General features: G+C 41.8%; 2 protein-coding genes across 5 annotated transcripts in view; both read left to right on the top strand.

Annotated features, from left to right (window-relative positions):
* Window positions 1–27491, top strand: part of LOC133151093 (multidrug and toxin extrusion protein 1-like) — a 306257-nt gene that overhangs the window by 7590 nt on the left and 271176 nt on the right. The window lies entirely within an intron of this gene.
* Window positions 16272–27063, top strand: LOC133151719 (high affinity choline transporter 1-like). 4 transcript variants are annotated; one of them, XM_061274982.1, is made up of 8 exons: window positions 17289–17342; window positions 19187–19237; window positions 20841–20911; window positions 21466–21614; window positions 22520–22663; window positions 22846–22999; window positions 24927–25144; window positions 25494–27063. In XM_061274982.1, the coding sequence occupies exons 4-8, from the start codon at window positions 21474–21476 to the stop codon at window positions 26022–26024; spliced, it is 1188 nt and encodes a 395-aa protein (XP_061130966.1). In that variant the 5' UTR covers window positions 17289–17342; window positions 19187–19237; window positions 20841–20911; window positions 21466–21473; the 3' UTR covers window positions 26025–27063. The 4 variants fall into 4 exon arrangements, with proteins under 4 accessions (XP_061130964.1, XP_061130966.1, XP_061130968.1 ...); XM_061274984.1 differs by having other exon boundaries at window positions 20865–20911; XM_061274980.1 differs by lacking the exons at window positions 19187–19237; window positions 20841–20911 and having other exon boundaries at window positions 16272–17342.

Consider the following 27491-nt stretch of genomic DNA (forward strand, 5'->3'; position numbering starts at 1 on the left):
GCTTTTAATTCGTTTCTAGACTCTACTGCAGTGGTTCCTGCTCCTTCACCCAGATGTGAGAGTACTGCAGAGGACCAACAGATTCCAGACCAGCATGAAACTGCAGTCACCACACTGAAACAACTGCTTTTGAAGCGTGCCTTAATTTTACTTATCTTTGTTGCCATCTTGGCAGCCGGAATTATCATTAGGCACTTCCTTGTCTGAGGATTGAAGTGAGTCTCGGCAACAAAATTGTGTTAACTGTTTATGGCTTTTTAACAAGCTCCATGTTGTTATCAGTTCACCGTTTTAAACCTGTGCACATTGAAGCATTTGGATTGTATTCAGATATGCTGTACTGAAGTGCATGCATTCTTCATGCCAAAAAGGCAATATAATACTTGTACTGCACATATTTTGTTGTAACACTAGCAGTATATTCTCTTCTGTGTCATGTCCTACACTAACGTTGTCAGTTCTTGTTTTTCTCTTGTATATTGTCTGCCCTCCCTCAAAAGTGAACTGCTAAAAATGTAATTGGTTCTCCAAATGAAAGACAAAGTGTTCTTTCACTGCTTCCATTCAAAGTACTTACTATACAGCATTACTGCCATTTCCATCAATTTAAGTAGGAAATGCCATAGATCAGGGGTGTCAAGCTCATTTTTGTCGCGGGCCACATTGTAGTCATCGTTTCCCTCGGAGGGCCATAATAACGGTCAACCCAAATAAATGAACGCCTCATATTATATACAGTATAAGCTACAAAACAAACTGACAAATATGTTTTTTCAAATCAGACGAGTGGAAACTTTTTTTAAAAGTTAAAACAATTTGCAATTTTAGTACGACATAAATTCAATGCAGTTTGTCTTCGCGGGCCACAGAAAATGATGCAGTGGGCCACATCTGCCCCCCGGGCCTTGAGTTTGACACCTATGGCATAGATGGACTAACTGAGCTAATTCATTCTTGAGTCACTTGAAAACGGTAAAATTTAAGATGTTGGCTCACTTGCTACAGCCGGTCTAGTAACTGAAGGGTCGCTGGTTTGAATCTCAGCTCTGAATGAGCAATGTTGCCGTGCCTTTGGTCAAGAAACTCAACCCTAAGTTACTCCAAGTGGAAATTTTGTGGTGTACGTGAAAAAAGTTACGATTTTTGCTGTTGTGGACGTGGCCATCAACAGGTACACTCAATATTTTTTTAAGAACATAGATGTACACAGCTTCATCTCAACTCAAATGAAGATCCATGAAAAATGCGTCAATGCCACACAAGGAAACCAACCAATTTACCAATTATTTACAAATGATCAATTAATCCCTTTCCAATTCGAGGTCATCATTTGGAAGGTAGATAACTGACAAAGAACTACAATCAGCATGTGTCATAGAGTTTTAGTCGAGGTTTCTCAACGGGCACATATCACCAAGATGAAATAAATCCACAGAATCAGAATGTGTTCACAATGCCACTCGGACCCTATCCTTACTGGGAACAACAATAATAGTTGCAGTGACCTTATCAAAGCTATTTAATTACGCAGCAACACGCCAAACACATTAAGTCAGGGTACATGGGCCGTGTGGGTGACTCTAAGCGCACCTGCTGCCGAACATGTGAAGGTTAAGGAATACGATTCAGAGTAAACATGGCAACATAAACCAACTTTCAATTTGACAAACACTCACAAATGACTTAACATATCAAAATGTTTGTTGCATTCACATACTTCAAGGTCAATCTATTACAGAAATCAAAGCATTAGAGCAGTATTGACAATAGTCAACGGACTGAAGCTGCACTTTACATGTATTTAGCAGCAGAATTAGGGTAAGTAAACAAATAAACAAGTAAATAAGTAAACAGCAGATTTTTTGTGAATGAATAAATAAAAAATAAAAAAATAACTTCAATAGGGCATTAGGTTCGGTTAATCCTCAACGAAATAATGCACAAAATTTGTAGTAGTGGTAAGCTAGTCGGCCTCATTGTCAAAAGGTTCTGGCATCAAATCTGAAGCCCTCCTATATGGAGTTTTCATGCTTTGCTCTTACTAGTGTGGCTTTTCTCAGGGTGCTCTTCACCGTTTACTAATTGAAATTCATCCATCCATTTCCATTTCATTTATAACACTGCCTATCCTGTTCAGGGGTGCCAGAGGCGCTGGAGCCTATCCCAACTGATATGGGGCGAAAGGCAGATTACACCCTGAAATTGTCGCAGGGCACATATGGAGACGAACAACCATTCACACCCACATGCACACTGCCACTGAGCAGGAATCAATCCCACACTGCCCGCACACAAGTCAGCCGCGTGTACCCCTACACCATCAGCTATTTTGCTAATTGAAATTTCAAATAAAAATTCTTGCATCTATTTAAAAGGCTAGCCTCTGTTTCATTTTTGAGCTTCGAAAGTCTTTCCAACTCAGTAAAACCTTTCCAGTCTTCCTTTCTACCCCACATTCTAATTGGGAATGTTTTGAGTCATGTTGATACCAAGAATGATCCACAGTTGCCACATCCAATATTCTGGATCAAATCATTTTTGGACAAAAATCTGTAGACCCTGTCTGTCCAATGACATTTATACGGTATGTTTATGAGAAGAGTGAGCTGTGTGCCCTCATACTCCCCTTCAGTGTGGCGGCCACGTGTTCCAAAATAGCTTTAAAGTCTCTTTTTCTCTGCCTCCTTTACTCGTGTATTTATTTGTTTTGCTCAGGGGAAATTGTTTACGCAAAAGTCAGTCGAAACAGGGCAAAGGGCTGGACTGAAATCCAAGAATCTGAAACAATAGAATCCCTCTGACTTCATTCAGCACCACTGCAATAATAATTTCCACCTTGACCTAGATTTGACCCTCATTCTTTCAGATGTGTTGTAAACGGACCTGTTTTGTCTGGAAAGCCATAGTGTCTGTTGATTCAGTACATTGTCAACATTGCTTTTTCCTATTTTCATTGTCTTTGCTTGCTGTTTGATTGAACTCTGCATTGTGAAGCGTAACAGTTTTGATTTTTGCAGATTTGAATATGGCTCCTTTTATCAGCACATTATTCTCTGTACCTTGACTTTTTGTCAGGTTGTAATCATTAAAGTGAAGCGAGCATGAACTTTTACTTCTTACCCTTGGGACAAAAAATGATTTTCTACTGGCATGATTTGTAAATCAGTTCAGTTGTGTTTGTATAGGAAACGTGTGCACCCTTGTGGAGCCATTATCAGGGGTTGTCAAGGATTTCCCCCCAAAACATTGAATTATCAATATAAAAAAACTGTGACTTTTGTAGTTTTAACGTTTAGTAAATATTTGGGGAAGAACACGTTGCCTGGAGGTGGAGGGTACACAAAATGAACAAATTCAGATGGTCCGATTGGGGTCAACAAAGATGTCAATGCATGTTGTGTGCACCATCATGCCCACCAGACCAAATGAAATGAAGGAGGCGATTAATTAGCTGATGGTTGTCTAGCATCTTTGCTGGTTGCTGAAGCAAAATCTTAATTTAAACAAAATCCCTTATAAATTAGATCCTCCCGGGGTAACGTTTTCATTCATGTCATGTTTGTCATCAGATCAGCAATTTCTACTCTCTGCTATTTCTCGTTAATTTCATCTGGCACCAGCAAGCTCTTTCCCTCATTGAGTTTTGATTCTTGAATTTTCTCCAAGGTTTCTCTTGCAGCTGTGGCTGATGGCCCTGCCCTGATATGTACCACTGGTGTCTTTTTATCCTCCCCTGCCACCTACTTGCTGGTCTGTTTAGTCTGTAACTTCCACCATACCCATAGACCTGCATTCCAGTACTATTCCAGTGTTCATTGCGGTGAACGCAACCACCTGATTCTGCATTTTTTATTTTAATCTATTCCCTTGCTTTGCATTCAGCCTGACAGTGTACCATATATCTATACATCTTCAGGGGCTTTGCCACTGAACCATGTTGCAACGACATGTTGAGTCTTCGTAGCTGGAATGCACCCGTGCAGTGAGTAATCACTGCAATCCATCTCTCAAAATATCCACACTCTCTCCTTTGTTATCCTCCAATTACTTTATCTGAGGCCATTGGCTATTTTCTTAATGGTTGTGCCGTGTTTTTTTTTTTTTGTTCAGTACATATAACACAGTACAACATATTGTATGTGCAGTTGGAGTTTTATATACATCCGTTTTCTTATGATATGCGTATGCCTGCCTATACGCAGTCGGCAGGCAACACTTAATTGCTTTGTTCGGATCAACAATTTCAGTTAATTGTGCTTCTACCGGGTGTGGAGAGGGATGTCTATTGATGATCTCCCTGAAGTATTCTGTTCAGCGGTCTTATTATTCTCGGTCGATGTTTATTTTATGTATTGTGCAATGACAAAAACGTTTCTATTCTACTTTTGTTCGTGTGATTGACTGGCACAGGAACTGATGAGTTGCGACCCATGAGATATTATCCAAGTAAATGAACGAGCAAAGAGTAAGAGATTCTATGAATTATAAAGCCAAAGGCAGCAGAGTGACTGGCAAACTGGCATGTTTACCCACTGAAAGTATGAGGCAGCGTGCCCTCACGGCCCGGCACAACCCCCGTCATCATGGAATGGTGTCACGTTCCATTTACCTAGGAAGTCAGATCGCTGTCATCGTATTGACGTCAATATCGAGTTGCACATTTATTCACATCAACATTTATTCACAGAGAACAGGACTCCAGTTCTTAAAATAAAAAAAAGAAAATGAAGTGTTAGAAATTAATATGTATTGATATATGTTACATGTTGAGATTAGATTGTGTTAATTTATGAACGTGTATTTGCTAGTTTATACACACACACACACACACACACACACACACACACACACACACACACACACACACACACACACACTTGCTGTCATGAATGAATGAATGAATGAATGAATGAATGAATGAATGAATGAATGTTAGACATTGTTGTAAAATGTCCAAATGTTTTGCTTTTATTATCCATGCATATAAAAGTAGACAAAATGCTTGGTACATTTTTAATTTTTTTTAGAGAGTTTATATTTTATGCAACATTCTAAATTGCAGGAGTGCTTATTTTTCAATGGAAACAATTCAGCACTTCTTTTATAATCCAAATAAACAAGCACTAGGGAAAATAAAACAAAAATAAAATAAACAATATAAAAAATTATGTCATGAACATATTACTCACGTGTGACGTAAATTACGCATATTCGCAGCAGAGAAAGAAAGCACGAAGCGTTTCGATTGTGTTATCTAAAGTTTATGACTAAACATAGCTGTCATATGTCGATGCTAAAACATATGACCACAAAAGGTTTAACGTTACGTCAAACGCGACATATTTTCGTAGCCTCGAGCATTAGGTCACTTTGTCTGATCATAAGCTGCTTCAAAATTCTGCTGCGCTATAGGTGTCGTATAAACGCACCGTTTCAAATGGAAAATATTTCCGTAATCAGCAATAGTCTTACTTAGAAAGGAATACAAACACAAATGTAAGTATGATGGACTCAATATGGTAAAATAAATACTAATGCACTACCACTTGGGGTTGCTATGGAAGCCGTTTTGGATGTGGTGGGGATCAGTCGAAGCTTTGGACTTTGCATGGGGTCTCTTCGTGGTCTGACTACTCTCGAGTCGGACCGATTTTGAAGTTTGGCTTCAATTGTCAGTTGCTCCCTTAAAAGAAAAACTCACTTAATTGTGTACGCTTGTTTTTCCATACAACCCCTAGTGAAAATTACAGAATTACCAGTCTCGGAGAATCTTTATTCAATTGTTTCAATCATGCAACTCAAACTAATCTAGGAAAAATTATGGAATCACTTAATTCTGAGGAGAAAATTATGAGATTATGGAAAAACAACAACAAATGAACACTTCAAAATGCCACTAATACATTGTCTGGCTTTTTTTTATATGTATATAAGAGCTTGCAGTCTCAGAGGCATAGACTTAATGTGTGATAAACAGAACTCTTCATCAATCTGTTGTTGTCAGATTAGTCTCTTGTCCTGGACCATTTTCTTAAACTTTCAACCAGATAGAAAAGATTTTCAGTTATATTGAGAAATGAACCATTGGCAGGACTTGACATTGACCGTATGTGTCTTTAAGGAATGTTTTGACAATTTTTACATCACGGCTAGATGTGTTATTGTCTTGAAAAATTATTTACTCATTCCCAAATGTCCTTGTTCCACATTCAATTGATAAGACAAAAAAAATGATCCAAATCTAAATTTGTATATTATGCTCAGCCCGTCCACCTCACAGTTCTGAGGTGTTTGATCTCAGCTTTGGCCTTCCTGTGAGAAGTTTGCATGTTCTCCCTGTGCTTGCGTGGGTTTTGTCCCATACATGGTAGGTCAATTGAGCACTCCAAATTTTCAGTAGGTGTGAGTGAATGGATGTTTGTCTACATGTGCCTTGCGATTGGCTAGTGACCAGTTTAAGGTGTTCCCCATCGACCGCCCAAAGACTGCTGGGATAGGCTCCGGCAAGCCCATAACTCTGGAGAAAAAGTGGTTCGGATGATGCAATGCGAGCCATATGACTCCATATGACTGTTGAAATGTTTTCTCCAGGCAGTCATTTTCTCATCTTTTTGGATATGTAAATCGTATTTCCTTTACGTGGTTTCTAATAGTTCGATCACAGGGGCTGAATCCAGTTTCCTTCCATTTGTTCCTCATTTGTTCTGCTGTGCATTTTCTAGTTTCTAGTAAGAGGTTGTTTTAAATTTTCTGTCTTTACTAAACCAAATCAATTTCTTCTTGGTCCAGATTTTATCACTGTTGATTGTGAATAACCATTTACCTTCTTTGAGAAGTTTGCTAATCTTCTCCTTTGTTTCTCTTGTTGGAGCCATGATTCATGTTTTATGCAACAGCTCTTCCAAGGTGTGATTACTCCTGTTTAACTGCAGCCAAACAAGCAGGGCTAATCTGGTGAAGGTGTTAGTTTTGGGAATGGAAATTTACCAGTTGACTCCATGTTCAACACCCCCCCCCCCCCCCCCCCCCCTCTCTGTGCTTGGTGTAAATTGTCAATTGAGTACCACAAATGTTTGTGTTGCTTAAATGCAAAAACAAAGTTGCCATTTGAAACAACTCGTTCTGTGTCATGTCTGTGCTCTTCTTTTTTCGCCCCTAGAAATTGAAACAACTCGAGATCCTCTGAGTGATAATTTGTCGCCAAACGAGGAACGTGCCCTACGACTGGCTGGCCACCAGTCCAGACTGTAACCTCATTTCTCTGGCAAGTCAGTTACATTAGGTTCCAGCTCACACATGACTTTAATTGTACATGAGGTATAGAAAATGCATGGAACTTAGCATATTGAAGAAATGGGGTCTGGACCAAATCCAGCAATATGATTGATGAAATACATAATGTACAATTACCTAGTTGGTATAGCAGCATGTAAATATTTCATAATGTTTGTCAACCTATTTGGATTCTTTTATACGTATTTATGAGAACTCCCAATTCCAGTGACGTTGGCACCCTTATTAAAAACAAATAAAAACAGTACAGTGATTTGCAAACCCATTCTAACCTATAATAACTGATCACAATACAAATAAGATACTAAATGTTTAAGATAATGAAAGTTATTTCCTGGCAAATATTCTCTCATTTTGAATATGATGTCCGCAAAAAAAGATGGGATGGGATAACAAACCATTGGGAAAGTGGAGGGATGCTGGAAAAAATGGAACATTCCATAGGTGAGCTGGTTAATTGAAAACGGGTGAGTGTCATGATTGGTTACAAAAGAGTTATCCTCAAAAGGCTCTGTTTCACTGCTTTGTGAACAACTGTTAACAAATAATCCAACTGTTTAAGAACATTTCAACTGAAACATTGCAATGAATTTAGATTTCATCATCAACTATGGTCCATAATGTCTTTAAGAGACTCAAAGAACCTGGACAAATATTTGCATAGACATTTTGAATGCTCTTGTTCGTGTGTAATCTGGTTTACTGTTTCTTATTATCCATTCATTCATTCTCTGTTCTACTTATCTTCTTTAGAATTACAGGTGTGCTGGAGTTGCCACGCTGACTTTGGGCAAGGTGGGGTACACCCTAAACTGGTTGCCAGCCCGTCGCCGTGAGTTCAATTTTCCTTTTGATGCATTTCATTGCTCAGAAGAAAATTTGATTATCCTGATTTATTTTGAACTGTTAAACTCACCCTATAAAATTGTAGGTCAACATTACATGTCCTTAATTTGGACCTATTTCACACCATTGGTGTTTTTGTTGCCTTTCTTAGAGTAACAGTCAAATATGATCTGTTCTTTTCATGCCCGCTGGGCATATTAAAAGTAATGCCTAGAAGTTGTTAACTTGTAAATCTCCATGACAGCATTCCTCAAAGTTCACTTCTAGTGCCAGGACAGTGCCCATTGTACATTGTTACTTTTCCCAGTTGTGCGTAATGTTTGTTTAAAGTTTGATCAGATGACGCCAATGAATTCTGTTACTGTTTAATATGTGCATTCATTGACTTGGCTTTTGACTATATTGTTGGTCAGACTTGTAATCATATTAGAGCATGCAATTACTGCACGAGCAGAAAGCCAAAAAGGTAAAAAATATATATATATAGTAAACGACTAGTTGCCCCTTTCTGAAACTGTTCTTTCACACCAAATTCATACAGGAGTAACCTTGCTTTCGGCACTGTAACTGAAAAGGCCTTAATTAACTGTTCCCAAACAGACAATTGTCCTGAAGTCTTACCAACTTCTTAATGTCTTAATTCCTGATCAAACGTAGCATTATATGATAGGATGAGTGTGTGTAAAGTGGATATTAACATTGAAATGTTTATCTCACGTGTCAAACTCAAGGCCCGGGGATCTAGATGTGTTTCAAAGTGAAAGTAGAGAGCTTGGGGTACATTTCTTTCGTGAACTCAATTCTTCAGTGCTGTAGCAACGTTTCTTCCCATGTGATTTACTCAATACTTCATGCATTAAACCATATGGAGAGAAACAAGGAGGGCTTTGTGGAAGTCTTGAGAAAGGAGGCACTCACATCCACACAGCACACACTAATCAAACTGTAAGGGAGCAACACAGTACAGGCAGCCTGAGAGAGGAGGACATTTTTTGTTTTTTTCCTATATGTTGTGAGTGTGTGAGGTGTCAGGCTGGCTGTACACAGTCACTGTCAAACACAACAGGTAGGTGAGATGTTGAGCTAAGATGTCAATTGTATTCCTATGTTATATATACGTACATCTACAATTTATAGTTATAGTTAGTTATTTTCATTTGGGTAGAGGATGTGAATTGAGTGCAAGTGTTGAACGGAGAAGGTGCTGGGAGTGGGCACTCCAGGACCAGTCACCCACATATGGATTGACTTTACATGTGGGCTGGGCCACGCCATGCATTCTGCTCACAGCTAATTGGTTGTCGGTCGACTGGGTCTTCGGAGCAGTCGCCAATCAAGTCGTAGTGGTCCCCTGTTTTTTTTTCCACTTTGGCCACTTTGTCACGCCCCCTGGAGAGCTTTATAGGAAAGGCTTGCAGGCCACTTCCAGAGAGTTCCACCCTCCCTTCCTTGAGACTGGTCTGTCAGTAAACCTCAACTTCTAACTTGCCAGCATTTTATTTGAAACGCCAAACCATTTAAATCAAAACTAAGTACAATTCTGGTAGTTTTTTTCTTAGGTTTTTTTTTTTCCTTAGCAGTGTTTAACATCATTCCATTTGAGTGCATGTTTTTTTTTCTTTTTCCTCTTTGGAAGGACTCAATCATCTGGTGTGTTCTGTGACCTGTAAGAATAGCATCTCTCTCTTCCACCGCCCATCATCACAAAGACCTGAGACGTTCTGTGTAACACCGTTTTGGGTATGTTACCTATGTCCTGTTCAGATGCGATGTGCCCTAAATGTTGCTTTCATTTACATTATAATGTATGCATGCTTGTTTGCTTCCGTTTGTCTTCAAGTTAGAGCAGCACACATAACCATTCTCTAAATAGCCTTGAGTGATAATACTCTTGAGGCCACATAACTAGAGGGTCTCACCAAAGTGTACAGCCAGTTTGCTTTTTGTGAATTTTATCTCCCAGGGATTATTTCTCACTACTACACTGCTTGGAGTGTGTGTGTGTGTGTGTGTGTGTGTGTGTGCGCGCGTGCGTGTGCGTGCGTGCGTGTGTCTGTGTCTGCGTGTCTGCGTGTGTGCGTGTGTGCGTGTGTGCGTGCGTGCGCGCGTGTGTCTGTGTCTGTGTCTTTGTCTGTGTGTCTGTGTGTCTGTGTGTCTGTGTGTGTGCGTGTGTGCGTGTGTAGCCTTGAAAAAGATCACATTATTGAAACAAATAACTGCAAAAATTGTTAAATAAGTGTAATCCACGCATCTGATTTGAAAACAAGTTATTTGTCAGTTTGTTTTGTAGCTTTTACTGTATATAATATGAAGTGCTCATTCATTTATTTGGGTTGACAGTCATAATGGCCCTCCGAAAGAAGCTATGACTACAATGCGGCCCGCAAAAAACATGAGTTTGACACCCCTGTACCAAGGTATCAGAACTGTCTGTCCCAATTCGAAACCAAATTCTGTAGACTTTAGACTTCTTCATAAAATGGGCATATATATATATATAAAAAAAAATTGTTTGTTTTTTATATATACACACACATACACACACACACACACACACACTTTATATACTTTATATATAGATAGATAGATAGATAGATATGCATTTTTTTTGTCTTTATGAGACAAAACACACAGGTCACATTTCACGGAAGCTTTAACACACATCAGACGTTTTTTACTTTTTTAATAATGAGCGCAAGTGATTGTATGGAATTTGGCCATAGGTGTTAATAGCAGTGGAAAATTACCTATCCACAAGATTACAGGCGTGATGGAGAAGATAGTGAGCAACAGCGGAGAAGTACTGAGAGGAAGGGAAATGGAGACATGTGGCTAGGGAGGAAGGTATTCATAGATAGTAATAGCTGGGCATTGCCAAGTCACACGTCTGCACCTGTATCAGAGGACATGGCTTATTTAGACAGAGAGCGTCCTCATGTCTAAAGTTACTCTAGTTACACTGGCAATAAACAAATGCTCTGCCAGCTGTCTGGCAGCCAAATGTTGCCGAAGGTTGCATTGAGCCCTCTGATGCAACAACTTCAAATGTCAATTGGTGGTCAATTGTATATCCTGTCAACAATACATGTTTAATTGCGGCTGCTCTGTTGGATAAAATACCCTGTATAGAAATTCCCTAAATTTATAAGCAGTAACTTTTTCTGTATTTAAACCTACCTCAAAATCTTATTTTATACTGAGGAACGTATCCCCCTGATGCATAATTTTTGCACTCCAGAAGTTTCAATAAAAAAATAACATTCCTAAATTCCTTAATCCATCTAGCCCAGGGGTGGGCAAACTACGGCCCGCGGGCCACATCCGGCCCACGGGACCGTTTAATCCGGCCCGCCAACCCTGAACAAATTGTATTATTAAACTTTTTTATTTGGGTCATTTTGCCTGCAATGACTGCGTTTTCCCAGTAGATGGCGAAGCGCTCGCCTGCGCATTTACTACCGGAAGCCGTGTCAGAAAGCTCGGTGCACACTCACAAGTGCGTGTACGTACTCAGTAGTACGGACTTGGCGCACTCTCGCTCTATTCGTATCAGTCCCGAATTTAGAGCGTGGGCTTTGACGACAGCATTCTTATAATTCGCGCGCTGAGCTTTCAGATGCAGTTTTGCGCTAAAGCCACCCACAAACCTTCCCCTGGAATCCTTCCATTAAAATGAGTGGCCCGAAAAAAAGAAGTGAGTGCCGAATGTTAAAAAAAGAGTGGCCAATTTGGCTCGACGTACGCGACGTGACGTTCAGCCACATCAACATCAACCCGTCACAGATCAAGGTAAACGGACCAACACCTCGGATCTCGCCTAAGAATTGCCATAACAAATTTTACTCCAGACTATGACGCACTAGCAAAAAAGGGAGACCAATAACACTGTTCCCACTGAAAATGAACGGGAGGCTCTCAAGTTTATTGTAAAAAAAAAATGCATTTTGAATATGATTTGTACACATAGCAGGGATTGAAACTAGCGACCATTCTCATTTTCAAACAATGCAGGATGCTCAAGGACATTGATGCACCACCTATTTGCGACTAATCTTAACCTGTAAAGTTCTCAAGGCTTACTTTAAGGAGGTTTTTCCCGTTTCCTCACCTCTGTTACCAGGTGTTTGCGAGTTAAAACTCTGCTCTGATTTTCAGATACCCCTCACCGTGTTGCTGTTTTGATTACTTTATTTGGATGTATGCTTTCACCGATTCTTCAAGATGATATATTTGGTCAGAATGTTTGCCGTTTGATGTGATCTCATAAAATAAACATCTTTCATTAATCTGACCTGCAGGCACTGAAGTGATGGAGATTGTTATTCATAATAACAGTGTCGTATTTTATGAGAATCACTGATAGCAGTTTTTTAGTGAATTATTATTATTTTAATGCTGTTAATAAATGCATTTGTTTTCAAAAAAACTTGTTTGGAATATCCATGCTTTACTACTTACTAAAGGCCAAGATCTTTTATGCAATGACCTTTACAGGTCGCTTATATGACTTCACACAACGCCTACGTCCATCTGCTCCTGGTCCGGCCCTCCGGTCCAAATTTAGAACCCAGTTCGGCCCGCGAGTCAAAATAATTGCCCACCCCTGATCTAGCCCCTTGGTGGTTGTAAGTTGTAACAATGTTAAATTTTATTATTGTCGATCTGTTACGTTACGTGTTCTGTTGAGTGTTTTATGAAGCTGCAGCTGTTGTGAGAGTGTATGTATTAGGAGAGACATTTTCTATTTTGAAAACTATGGGATGGCTAAAACGGGTGGATTTTGCTTGTTTATTTCTTATTCCACAACTGAAACTTTCACAATCGGACTGCACAGATCATATTATAACAAAGAAAATGTTTGCATTACCTTCCTTTAATGGGAATTTCAAAGATGTTTTGGGGTTGAGGCCAAATGACCATTTTGACCTATTTCACCTGCTGAAATAGCAATCTTTCTCATATTATAAGCGGTTAAAATGACAGATTTGGGATAGTTTAATGATTTAATCAAAACTAAACAATTACAGTACACACAGCCAAAAATGCACTGCACCAAACATGAGCAGTATAGAAAACATGTCGCTCATTCGAAAAAAACAGAAAAGCCACAAAACATGTAAATAGTGACTTGTCCAAAAATACAGTATGGACAGTATATACAGTAGGATATGTAATACTGAATACTTACAAGAGTGATGTGATCAGTGTCTGTCAACAGTACTCGTCAGATAAGATAAACACGCAGAGCCAACCCACTATTTGGGGCCAGACTAAGTGAGAGAAATTTATATGTACTGAGATAATTCAATAAAGTGTTTGTTACTGTACTGTATTTGTCACGTGTGTGGCGGCGAATTACACATGCGAGTACGCCCGCTGCACTCAATGTATGCGTCTGGAGTGAGAAATGTTTACTGTATCTCCAACAGCAGAAGTGAAAAGAAAAAAAGTTGGCCCAAAGATGAGTAGTCCACGGTTTTTATAATTACACCAAATCAATCATGTTTCCCACTAGCTGACATTCAAAAAAAAATGTGGATCTTGGGATTTTACAAACATTAACAATGAATGTCTGAGGTGTTGTTGGTTTTTTTTCTAGATGTGTGGTTTACAATACACCATCATGGTAAAAAAAAAAAAAAGGGAGAAAGAAACGACTGCCGATATCTCAGCCACCTGACAGCCAGAGTTCCTTGGCTTATAATTTTACTGTGTGTTAAAAGTGTTTAAGGGTGTAGATATAAGAGGAGCCCCCCTCCCCCAACTTCAAAATCAGTCCAATCCCTATGAAGGAATCCAGACATCACCCCAATGTGAAATATCTTGCATACAGTCAAGTAGGAGACTCCCCAAAATAACCAGCCATCTACAAACAACTAAATGTGCACTTGTCTGAATTGAGAAAACCACTACTACAAATATCATTTTCAATATTAAGATTCAACTTCTGAAAACTTTCAGGCAGTTACCACATGTTAGTAAACAAGATGCTCTACAATGTTTTCTCTATCAGGGTTGTTTGTTCTTCCATTTTAATTCCTCAACTAGTATAAATGAATTTGGGCAACTCAGACAGCATTTAATGCAGTAATGATTGATTATGGTGTATTAGCTGTGCACACAGTGGCTGACAGAAGGATGATTGTGTCATCTAGACCTGCTGTGGGCTGTGTGTTTTAGAAGCTAGTAAAAAATAACAGCATCCTAAGGGAATTCTCCTTCCCTGCCCGTACTGTATATGTATACACTAGCACTGCTCTTGGACACGCCAGACATAAGTTGTTTTTACTGTGCTTTATGCAGTTGAGATTTAGAACTGGCAACCATGTACAGTAAAAAAGAAACAAGCACAACGCTGTTTCCACTGTGTACCTCTGCTGTCTGGATCTGGAAAAAGAAGAAGAATTGAGCTATAAAACCATTTTCGTCTCCTTTTCCCTTATGAACATAGTGCACCGACTCCCTCTTTACAAAATAGACACACTTTGGCGTCGAGTAGAATTCTCGCATCTCCCAAACCATCACTTTTCAAAGGGACCAAAAAAAAAAAAAAACAATCACAAAGCGCAAGCCATTTGCATCACTTTAGATTGGGTAATCATTTTGTACGCATAACGCACCCACGTGAGGGGCTGACCAATAGTGTCAATTTTGCCAAACAATATCAAATTGAACAAATGTTGGAGGTTTCCGCCCGACGTTTTGAATTCTGCAATGTGTGCTGTGATAAAAAGCCGCGCACTGCAGTGCACACACTTGTAGATCACATGAGCCATATAAGCGAGTTTTTGTTGCCTTTGGCAACTTTCCCGGTCCGTCAGCCATTCCTTCTATACCTTGCACAAAATTACACGCATACACACATAGTACACAACATTCCACTTGGCTTCTATTTTCTATTCCCTGGCCTTGACAAACACTTCCTTTCTACCCTGTACTCATTTGCAAGTTAATGTCCATACATTCTTGAGGCAGTTGTAATTTGACTTTGGTCTTACAATGCATTTTTTTTGTACTGAACAGAGGCTCTGTCTTTTTTTCTCCTGTGTCCTAATGTCGAGATGTTTGAAAAAATACTTTGTTTTCCAAGTTACTCTGATCGATCACTCAAGTTGTTTGTCCACCGTTTTCTGAAGTACGGTATTGTGAGACCACCTTTAACTCTCTTGTATTTCCAGCCCGTTTTTAATCTGTCTGCTGTTGCATTTCCTCGTCCGCTCATTCAAAGAAAACTTTTCGATGTGAATTATTTTAAGGATGTGCTAAAAAGTTATGTTAACCAGACCCCATCATTTCTCACCTATCACATTTTGTACCAGGCTAAGACAAATATTTTGAAATTTAATGTTGAGTGGACACGTGCAATTTGTCTTTGTTTTGTGTACGCGGCCGATATTTATACGTCTTTCCTGTTCAACAGAGGCAATAGTTAACCATGACTTTAAACGTGCCGGGTCTGGTGGTGATGGCAGCCTTCTACCTGCTGATCCTGGGCACAGGCATTTGGGCTTCCATGCGTTCCAGGAAGGAGGAGAAAAAATGCAAAGGAGATGGAATGGAGATCACACTACTTGCTGGACGGAACATTAACTTGCTCGTGGGCGTCTTCACCCTGACAGGTAATAAAAAGTTGCTGGCTTATCTGTGGGAAGACAACAAATGATAGATATTTAAAAAAATAAAAACTGTCTTTGCAGCCACGTGGGTAGGAGGAGGTTTTATCTTGGGTATAGCGGAAGCCACGTACAATCCAACATTGGGAGCAGTGTGGGCTCTCATGCCAGTGCCTTATGTTGTCACATTTTTCTTGGATGAGTAGAAGTTGTTTATACTGAAGTCACAAATTGAAAAGTTCTCCCCTTTGTGACAAATGTCTTCTGATTCGTAGCTAGGCCCGATGATAAACGACGCACTTGCACACAAGTGTAGAAGCTTTGAAATTAATAGCAGCAAGGAGCAGGAAATGCCGGTAAAATTAGATGCTAAATGGAGTGCGTTCTTCTGTGCGTTACGCAACAACAATGCCCCCCCCCCCCTATGTAAATGGAACTTATGCTGCACATTTTTAAGAGGGGGGGGGGGGGTGATTTATAAGCATTTCATTACATGTTGCAATATGATAAAAATTGTCAGCAAATCAACACAAACCATCTCATACCGCGTTTTGAGGGAAAAAGACAAACAATGTTGTTGTTTTTTTATTTATAGTAACAAGTGCTGTTGAGTTCTGACAGAGCCTCAATTTCTCCACCATCGGCCATCTGACTGCACCAAACTATAAAAGTGTCGCTCTGTTTAAAAATAGGACCAGGAGAAATTAGTTTCGGGTGGTAATATGAGGCAACAGGTGCAAAGTGATGACTTGAACCAAAGAGACCTCTAATCGCTGAGAGATACACATGCACATAAACATTTGCAACAGGTGATGTGACCTGCTGGGACAATGTCACAATAGCTGGCACAATGTGAACGTTATGTGAGATCGGGAAATAAGAGGTGCCATGTGCTGTTCTTGACCGCTATTGGCTACGTTGGACTCCTGTGTTCAGCTGATAGTATTTTCTTATCTCGAGCAGGGGTCTCCAACTTTTTTGAAACCGAATGCTACTTCTTGGCCTCTGATTAGTGCAGAGGGCTGACACACATTTGAAACAATAAATCTTTTTGCTATGACTAATAACTGATATGAAGTTATGCAAAGACATTTGTCACGTTATCGACATAATTAGGAAATAGATAAATACTGTATCACTAATACATCTCTGTCAATGTACAGTGCAATCTTATTGCTTGTACAAGAAAATCACTGGTGAGTTATTTTGGGAACAGGCCCATGTCCTACTTATGTGATCCTTGAGGCCTACCACGTGGGTGACCCCTGATCTAAAGAGAACACTTGTTTTCCTTAACATCCTCATGTACTGTCATCATTCTTCTGAACCCCCTCTTTGCCAATTTCTATTTTTGCGTTCCTCTGAGAAAATTCTCAGCTCTTTCTGTTGCACTAACAGCTTTATTTTGCACCAATGCTTTCCGTTCTATTCCAGGTGGCTTTTTCTTTGCAAAGCCCATGAGAGAGAACAAGTATGTGACAATGATGGATCCTTTCCAGAAGAAGTATGGGAACTTTGTGAGCAATGCTCTGATCCTCCCTGCACTGATCGCTGATGTTCTGTGGGTGGCACGCACACTTGTCAGCCTGGGTGAGTTCCTTCATACTGTAGAACTGCATGTGTGAAGTAATTATGTGGACATCTGCCGTGCAGGCTTAAACAAATCCAAGCACACAATGAACAGTGCACTAGAAAAACTACAACTGGACCGAATGATTATTGTCAGTAGTATACATAGAACTACTGAAGTTAGATCCGTATTGAATTAGGTCATACCATTGATGTAGTGGTAGTCAAATGTCCATGATGGATCCCTGAGTGCTTATTCCTGCACTTGTTGAAACTACGCCCTCCAGACTAAATTACGAGAATTTACACTTGTATGTTAACTTGTGAAGTCCTTCCACTGGTGGGTGGTGAGGGGCCGGGATCCCTCAGCTGACAGACATACCCAAAATAAGTCAAGGACAGCTCCTCAATTATAAGGGCATGGCTTTTGTACATGCTCTTGAAGTGTAATGAGAATGCTAAGACACCTACATTTATAAACAACACGCATGTCAACACTAATCTCATTACTTGGCAAAAGTTTGGGATCATTTAAAAAAGCCGATATTTATAAAAGAAAAGCGCTTTTATAATGGAAGAACTTTGCACATTATGTTGGTGAATCATTTTGGCCAGGACTTTCATTAAATGCTACCCACGAAACACCAATGTGAATCCTTCCCAATAAAATTAGTAACAGGGAAAGTCATTTCAAAATGACAGTTATGTACAGCAACAACGGAACTAACTGAAGAGTGATAATCGGATGTGATGGTCCGGACTGCTTTGTTACTGCTATTCTGCTTTGTAGGTGGTGACCATATTTAAACTTCACTGTCAAGTACAATACAAACCTGTGTATAATCCGCACCCCCAAAATCAATCTTTAAAACTTGTTTTTCTCTGTACCCATGTATAATATGTGGCCTTATAGCTGGTATCCATAACTATGTTTTTTAATGCTCACATAACAGTCTCACTTTACATTATATGACATGATGGGTTAAACTTGTCCTCTTTTTCACTGTTTGGATCAAACTCCTCCACTCGCACTTTTCCTGTTTTGAAGAGAGCAGCAGGAGTGTGTGCGGAGACAAAAAACAGATTGCTTTGTTCTTAATTTGAACATATACAGCAGTTGCACTCAATTAAACTGTGTTCATTTTATTTGATTATTAATTCAGTTTGTGATGCAATGCCTGAAAAATGCTGCAACACGCTGTCGAAAACAACTTCAAAATGAAAAGCGTACTTTGGCATTGATGTCCATGTATTATTTTGTTGGGTAAAGTTTATTTTGAAGTTGGCCTTATCGCATTGGTAGCGTGATGAATAGCATGATTTTTGCCTGCTACCATGCCTAGCTACTGTCTATGCACTGGTAAATGTCTAAACAAGGTGGATATATTTGTGTCATATTAACACCCATGTATAATACTCACCCCAAATTTGGGAATACTTTTTTGGGGGCGTGCCTATTATGCACAGGATTTTAGGGTGTGTTAAACATCAAATGAGCCCAGGATGCATGGAAGGGTGCATAAATGTTTGACTATAAATGCTCTAAATTGTCCAAGCTGATCTTTTACATTCATGAACTGATCAGTTATTTTTGTGAGTGATCCCAAACTTTTTAGGGTCAGCATTGGCAAATGCATTTTAGTACAACTTCAGTCGCGGTGCTAGGATTTTGATGAAATATTGCATTGTTTCTTTGAAACAATATTTTGCACTGTAATTCCTGCTGTCATTTCTGTATGCTTTACGTTGCTGTGTGTGTCTATGTAGGTGTGGATGTAGTAAGTGCTATGATGTGCCGTGCGAATGGGTTTATGAGTGTATTTAATGTTTTTGCGTGTGTGTTTTAACGCTGTCTTCTTTTCCAGTGGTATTCTAAAAAGGGGGTTAATCATCGAGCAGCCTGTTGATTGTGAAAGGTGATCAATTATTCAAACCAGTTTGTTTGTATCATGAAAAACGTTTCTATTTGACTGATTGCTTCAATGCAAATGATATGCCTTTACATAGCTTCTTGTGTGTGCGCGTGTGTGTGCGTGTGTGTCTGCGTGTGTGTGTTTGCGTGCGTGCGTAATGTTTATACATGTAATATCTGTTTGAGTCACCATGGAAGCGCTGTAAACTGTTCACTGACACTCCACAAAAGGAATGTTCTTGAGACATATGTCCAAAGTAATTAAACCAATTTCGTCTCTGGGTAGACACCTCACTCCTCAGTAAAACCTTCTGACATTTGGATGACCGCTATGAACAGAACAGAAGTTTGTCAGCAAAAAAATTAAAAACAAAATAACAACAAAAAAAGCACCAATGGGATTAAAAAGTCAATCAAAAAAATTTTGTTAGGCAAAATTCAACCATTTACACCAAGCATCATGCATCTCCTTATTCAGTGTAAGAAAGAATTTTGCATTTAAGAAAACATGCTGTCAGTCGTCATCCAATATCAACAGCCACGGTCAAATTTCCACAGGGAAGGAAATTGGTATCGGCCACGTTTGAAAGTGGTGTGTGTCCTTGTATGTGTGCGTGTTTCTTGCCCCACTCAGCGTGTCCCTGGGTCGGGAGAGGATCTAAAAACAACATGGGTGTATTTAAGCAACCCCTATTCTCTGGCCTAACCTATGAAGCCAAAGGGCCCCCTGATTCTCATTCCACCATCTATTTTTATCCTAAAATTAGCGCCGTGCTAAAGGGCACAGCTCGACACACAAGGAGGATGCCACAAAAACTGTAAAGCATACCAACCATGAATGCTTGACAATTCAGTCAATGCTACGTCATGGCCAGCCTTGGCTTCGGTAATAAAAGGATAAGAATGTATCCAAAGAGATTGAGTTGACATGTGGCATCAGTACATATATAGCTTCACTTCCCTTCTTGAATATAAATTCAAGAGCGGACTATGACTGCCAGTAATACAAAATAATGCAACGTGACATTCAGTACTATAAAATACAGACAGGCCCTTCCTTCAAGTGAAAAATACTCTTTCCGGAAGAAAACTGGTACCATTTCTCGTTCAAGATTGTCTAAAAGTCATCTAAAAACGAATTATTGGACCTTTTGTTCCATCTTTTGGCATATACCTTACCACCTAATACTGGGATTAAATCAAATAGCGACATCATTGAGACGGGGATTTTTTATTTTTTTTTTTAAATAAATAGAGGTGGCTGTGGTGTTTTGGAGTTTCATTTTCTGCCACTCACCACATGTGAATGTGGAGTACAGAGTGACTTAGACTGACCCCACCTTGAACATTTTGGCATTTAAGCGCCAAGTGTGAACTGCCGTCAAAGTTACGTAAAGGTTAGTTGGTAAGGGGTCCCGTAGGTACGTTAAGACTAGTATTACTAATGCAATGAATGGGAAGAGGGTAAACGACGTGGCAGTCAAATAAACATCAAACACCAAGAAGCGAGAAATTGTTTTTTACAAAAGTGGGATGGGGTGGGCACGGTAGGGCAGAGGGTGGTAAGTAACGATAGATGGTGCAGATCTGACACTTCTCTGTTTAAGGACATTGTTGTGGTGTGGCTGCAGGCTGCGGCTGGGGGGACCCTGGCAAGGTGGGAGAAGAAACAGTAAAGGTAGTGACGTTTTGCTTGCCTTGTTTGAGTAACAAGATTTTCTTGTTTTTAAATTCACTTATTGACATTTACTCATTCTTTACACATGCTGTTTCATTACTTTCGTAAACTTCTGTTTTTTGTTTGTTGATTTTTTTCTTTTTTTAATGATCAGTGTCTATTGAGGGTTATGGAGTCACAATCAATAGGCTGCTTCTGGTCTTCTGGTTCTGTTTTTAATATCATTGCTTTATGTCCACCTTTTGCAGTAGGATTTATTTTTGAGATGTTTAATATAATGCTATGCTAGGCAATTGTAATATGTGGTTGTTCTTTTCAGGATATGAATTAAATATGACCAAATAAATACGTTAAAAGTGGATGCATGTATGTATATGTATGTCTGTATGTCTGTGAGAAGGAGAGAGAACGATTTAAAAGCAAAAGAGGGGTTTAGAACATAATAATAATTTAATCCCATCACAAAAATGTGTTGCATGTGTCTCCAGTGATGAATGTACGTTGCACCATGAACCTGCTTGCCTGGTGCTCATCACAATGCTGTTTTGTTCCAGGTGGAACTATGAGTGTGATCCTTGACCTTTCTTACGGCTACTCCATTGTCATCTCTGCCGTCGTTGCCATTGCCTACACGCTCCTGGGAGGGCTTTACTCTGTGGCTTACACAGATGTGATCCAGCTCATTCTCATCTTTATCAGCCTGGTATGTAAATGCAGAGACGGCTCCAGGACTTTTTTCTCTCCCGGGGTGAAAGGGGGGGCTGGACTGATACCGCCAAGCAACTTTTCTTTCGTTTGCAAATTGAAATAAACAGAAAGAAATAGTGAGAGCTAAACAATGACCAAATATGCGGCGAGAAGCACCGCTGATGCATGCATTGGTATGGGAGGAGACTTCTTTTCTTCCACAAGGAAATCAAGGGCAGGATCAGTTATTTCAGCAATTATTTGCCATGACTTGCTCTTAATTGAGTCAAATCGCTTTCAAATGATATTAGGCATTAACTACGGGAGTATTACGGGAGTATTGGCTTGACAGCAGAATATTTGTATTAAAAGGGTGACAGACTTTCCATTTGTATAAGGATTTTCAGTGAGGGACTATGTGGTACAGTAAATATGCCGACGTTTTGTGGTAGCCTATTTTAACTGCTGTCTTTAAGAATGTAGCCATCTAGGAACAGCTGTCACAGTGGCGCTTAGCTGCTATTTACTGCTCGCCATAGCAGTTCTGCGCATGTGGCCCGCATTTTGAATTAGCCCAAATAACGTTTGAACTGAAAAAGGTTCTGGTTCGTAACTGGAGCTCATGGACCAGCCCCCCCGCAAGCTATACTTAGTTTCTTTCCTGGAAACTTGTGACCATTGCGAGCCGATGCGCGTGGTAAAGTTGTTACATTAAATTTTAACGCCTTTATATTTTTCTAAAATACTTTGGGAAAGTTCAGCAGCCATATTTCTTACAGTTTTACAGTAATAGCGAAACATACTGCAACGCCACTTATGGTATGGGCCTGGAGAAACTTGGTTTGGATTCCTAGTTTCCAGTCAGACTTCCTCCACTGAGTGCATAATGAAATCAACTTAGCTTTGTGGTTGTGTACACAGTGGGTGTGCGTCCCTTTCCTGTTGACCAACCCTCACTCTGTGGACATCTCGCTGACGGCCTACAACCAGACCTTCCAGGCTCCCTGGGTTGGCACGGTGGAGCTTGATCGAGCCGGCAAGTGGTTTGACGACTTCATGCTGCTGGTGAGTCAGGGATCGCTTCATAAATATACACCGGACAGTAAAAATACATATCTCCTGCGACACGATGTACTGGATTTAAGATTTCTTGCCACAAAAGGATCTTGGAATGGATTTGATGCCAGCTGTTAATTTCCTGAGATGTGAAAAACAGTACAATTTCGTGCTGGTCGTGTTTGTGACAGGCTCTCGGCGGTCTAGCCTACCAAGCGTTCTACCAGAGGATCCTGTCGGCCTCATCTTACACCCAGGCTCAAATGACCTGCTTTGCCTCTGCTGCCTTCTGCCTGGTGCTGGGTATCCCCTCAGTGCTGGTGGGAGCTGTGGCTGCATCGACTGGTACATTCAACTCTTAATTGGACTCGCGGTGTAAAGACATTCAGGGCCTTTTGTCAGGAATGAGTTGAGCCAGGGCGACCAAGTGCAGCTTGGACCAGGATTTATTGAAGGGGAAGGGAGTTGGAAGGGAGTCAGGTGGGGAAACGAAGACACAAACGGGATAGAGACTCACGGCCAGCAAACAGACAGACCGACCGACAGAAGTCCACTTGGACACTTGGATACTAGGACAAGGATTAAAATTCTGACCGTGAGCCTCCAGACAGACCGAGGAAAACCGAACGACAGGAACAGGAACACTGGGCGCGGACAGGGACGGATCACAACAGTAGACACCGACAGGGAGAAATACACGGGCAGGGCTTAAATACACAGGGTAACAAGAGGAACCAGGTGACAGACATTACGGTAACGAAAGGGGTGTGGCCGAGGGAAGTGCAGGCGGCCCGTGCTCTGGCACGGTTGTGACAGTACCCCCCCCACAAGGGACGGCTCCCGACGTCCCAAAAATCCAATCCCTCACGACGGCACGCGGGGGGGCGGGTGGGCAGAGAACCGCACTCTGGCGGCGACTAGGGGCAGAGAACCGCACTCTGGCGGCGACTAAGGGCAGAGAGCCGCACTCGGGCTGCGGCGACTAGGGGCAGAGAGTCGCACTCGGGCTGCGGCGACTAGGGGCAGAGAGCCGCACTCGGGCTGCGGCGACTAGGGGCAGAGAACCGCACTCGGGCGGCGACTTGGGGGGAACCGAATCGCACCGCACTCGGGCGGCGACTTGGGGGGAACCGAATCGCACCGCACTCGGGCGGCGACTTGGGCAAACAAAACCGCAATCGGCGGACACCCGGGGAAACAAAACCGCAATCGGCGGACACCCGGGGAAACAAAGCCGCAATCGGCGGAAACCGCAATCGGCAGACACCCGGGGAAACAGAGCCGCAATCGGCGGACACCCGGGGAAACAAAACCGCAATCGGCGGACGCCCGGGGAAACAAAACCGCAATCGGCGGACGCCCGGGGAAACAGAGCCGCAATCGGCGGACACCCGGGGAAACAGAACCGCACTCGGGGGAAACTCGAAAGTCCGGACTGCACTCAGCGGCAAGAGTCACCACGCGCTGCAGCAGAGGGGGTGGGTCCCCGGACGATCGCGGGTCCGGCGCAGCTGGCTTGAATCTGGCGACGCCCGCGGGTCCTGCAACGCTGAGGTGGAGCCAGATGACGACCGCGAGCCTGATGACGCCGGGAGGCACTCCGATGGCGGCCGCGGATCCGGCTTCGCTGGAGCGAAGTCCGACGGCGGCCGCGAATCTGGCGTCGCAGATGGGCGAAGTCCGATGGCACTGGAACCTGCTCGGACGACGGACGTGGCTTGGGCGTCGCAGACGGGAGCTGGTGGTAGAGGAAGGTCCAAGCGCTGGTCGCTGTGATGGTCGGTGTCTTCTGTCAGGAATGAGTTGAGCCAGGGCGACCAAGTGCAGCTTGGACCAGGATTTATTGAAGGGGAAGGGAGTTGGAAGGGAGTCAGGTGGGGAAACGAAGACACAAACGGGATAGAGACTCACGGCCAGCAAACAGACAGACCGACCGACAGAAGTCCACTTGGACACTTGGATACTAGGACAAGGATTAAAATTCTGACCGTGAGCCTCCAGACAGACCGAGGAAAACCGAACGACAGGAACAGGAACACTGGGCGCGGACAGGGACGGATCACAACAGTAGACACCGACAGGGAGAAATACACGGGCAGGGCTTAAATACACAGGGTAACAAGAGGAACCAGGTGACAGACATTACGGTAACGAAAGGGGTGTGGCCGAGGGAAGTGCAGGCGGCCCGTGCTCTGGCACGGTTGTGACACCTTTTGCTGTTTATAGTGCTTCCTCATTTTTTATCAACTCTCCTTATATAATCGTTCCGTAGATTGGAACTCGACAATCTATGGACTGCCATCTCCATATGAGCGTGGCGAAGCAGGTTCCATCCTCCCCATCTCCCTGCAATACTTCACGCCCATGTACGTGTCTATCATCGGGATCGGAGCTGTAGCCGCCGCTGTCATGTCCTCCATGGACTCAGCCCTGCTGTCCTCTGCGTCACTATTCTCCTCCAATATCTACAAGAACATCATCCGGAAGCAGGTGCGTGTCAACAGCGTGTGCTCGGAGATAGAAAAGGAATTACCTGTGGTTTTAGGTATTGGAACTGATTATCAGCTAGCCCTCTATGCAATTATGTGTACGTAGTGCATTTTGCTGCTCAGATCATTAGCAAGGTCTGTTGAAGCTGGATAAAAATCCTGATCATTCATTCAGGAATCAGGTGTGTTGCAACAGGGAGACATAGAAAACTTGCAGGACACTTGCCCTCGAGGAACGAAATTGTCTGCCCGTGACAAACTATGTTGCTTTGTCATGGCCTCAAGACAACACTAGATGTTCCTTTATTCAAAAGCACGCTTTGAAGTGCGCTCCGTCTGTCTCCTCCCAGGCATCGGACCGCGAGATGCAGTGGGTGATCCGGATCTCGGTGGTGGTTGTCGGTCTGGCTGGCACTGGCCTCACCTTCTTGGACAGCAGTGTGCTCGTCTTCTGGCTGGTGGGCGTAGACATGTCCTACACCATCATGTTCCCTCAGCTGGTCTGCGTGCTCTTCTTCAAGGCGTCAAATGCTTACGGGGCCATCGTGGGCTTCCTTATGGGAATCATCTTGAGAATCCTGAGCGGCGAGCCCCTCATCGGCCTGCCGCCCATCCTCCGCTTCCCCAACTGCCGGCTGGATGCTGAAGGCAAGCTTACTCAGTTCTTCCCCTTTCGTACTACGATCATGCTCCTCTCGCTGCTCACCATCATGGTCGTGTCTTGGCTGATGATATTGGTTTTCGACAACGATCTTTTGCCGGAAAATTGGGATGTGTACAAGGCCAAACGCAAGCAAAGCAAGCCTCTAGAAGAGAGGCCCACCGAAGACAACGAAGAACTTGCCGTATCCAAGCAGCTACTGGACACCACCAGCTGCTGAAGGGCCTTTAAGGCAAAGAAATGGGCCGTGACGGGAGGCAGACAAGCTTGTCTGCTCGACGGGGTTTGCCGATGGCCATTAAGCAGCTGAGGTTTAACAGTGTTAATGGAATCTGGACAGAATCTGATTTTGTATCACATACTGAACAGCCCAAAATTGGAAACCCCTAGCACCCGTCTTTAATATCAGCTTCCTTCTACAATCAAACAGTACGAAATGTCAACTTAGCTTGTGTATGATAGTTACCCATTAACCAGTGTAGCATATAAGGTTATTCATTAAAAAAATCCAATTACTGAGCCTTGTTGTCAGCTAATCACACATCTCTACAATGGACAGAAGGAGCACAGCCTTTAAAAAGCATTTCCATTTGGAAAAGAAAGAAGTATGGAGTTTATTAATTGTTTTGTTTCGTTGATTTGTGTTATGTACAGATTTATAAAAATATATTTTATCACGCTAGCAAAAGTATATTGTTTGTTTTTGGATGCAAATGTGGTCCCTTGACTAAAACGCGCCTGCAACACTTTTTGGTTCTCTGCACAAATGTTCAGTCCAACTGGAGAAAGTAGTTAGCAAGTCCTTTATAGCTGATGTGTTGCAATTCGCCAGGCTTGTGCAGATTGTTTTACTTGCAACATACAGTCCAAATTGTCACTTTAGAAACAACGGCAAAAGGCAATCATTTTTTAATTACTCCCATTCAGTACAGTTAAGTTGTAGTATTGATTACACTTGTATTTGCATCAATGCCCCTAACCAGTTCATGTATGTTTGCATGATTGCACATCTTGTGAGCAACTTTATCAATGTTTCAATGTGTTGCATTGTAGCCATGCCCGTATAAAACAGAAAGGTGTACTGATTTGAAAATAAACTCAAGTGTCAACTGTTGTTCTTTATTCACGCACAATCAGTTACTGTATGTGAACATGCCCATAATGTGAATACAAACACCTCAAGCAGGACTGTCAACAGAGGCAAGCCAGTTAAAAACTTTCCATTGTATTCTTTTTGACAATGCTGTGACAATGAGGGGAACCGGGGAAACCGGGGAACCCCCTCCCCCCATCCCTCCAAGATTGTCCCACCCCAGCATGTCACATGCTGCTGGTTGTGCAATGTAAGGAAATATTCCAATTTAAAGACCCCATGCATATGTGATCAATACAAACACTATTTAAAATAAATTCTGGCATCTGTTATGTAACCTGTTTTGAGAGAATGTGCATTTTGTGTTTTCCTTTTAACTGATTATCCTTCAGGCATTGTATTGTGAGCCTCCAAACATTTTCTTGTATAAGGCACAACCTAAACTAGCCTTCACGTAAATATCACTGGAAACTGCTTTGCCCCCCTGATTTAATTGATGCCGTTGAACGTGTGTATACGGACCATCATGTTTAGTGGGCTCGAGGTCAACACTTGTTTCTGAATGCCAATTAAAACAAATTGTCAGATGGTCAA

The sequence above is a fragment of the Syngnathus typhle genome, linkage group LG3 (genome assembly GCF_033458585.1).
Source record: "Syngnathus typhle isolate RoL2023-S1 ecotype Sweden linkage group LG3, RoL_Styp_1.0, whole genome shotgun sequence".
Taxonomy (NCBI): domain Eukaryota; kingdom Metazoa; phylum Chordata; class Actinopteri; order Syngnathiformes; family Syngnathidae; genus Syngnathus; species Syngnathus typhle.

What these genes read in the sequence shown, in the direction of transcription:
- LOC133151719 (XM_061274980.1), top strand. Translation starts at nt 17,210, where the DNA reads ATGAGAGAGAACAAGTATGTGACAATGATGGATCCTTTCCAGAAGAAG. An exon ending in ACGCACACTTGTCAGCCTGG is followed by an intron (nt 17,343 to 21,465) that starts GTGAGTTCCTTC and finishes GTTTTGTTCCAG; the next exon opens with GTGGAACTATGAGTGTGATC. An exon ending in AGCTGTGGCTGCATCGACTG is followed by an intron (nt 23,000 to 24,926) that starts GTACATTCAACT and finishes ATCGTTCCGTAG; the next exon opens with ATTGGAACTCGACAATCTAT.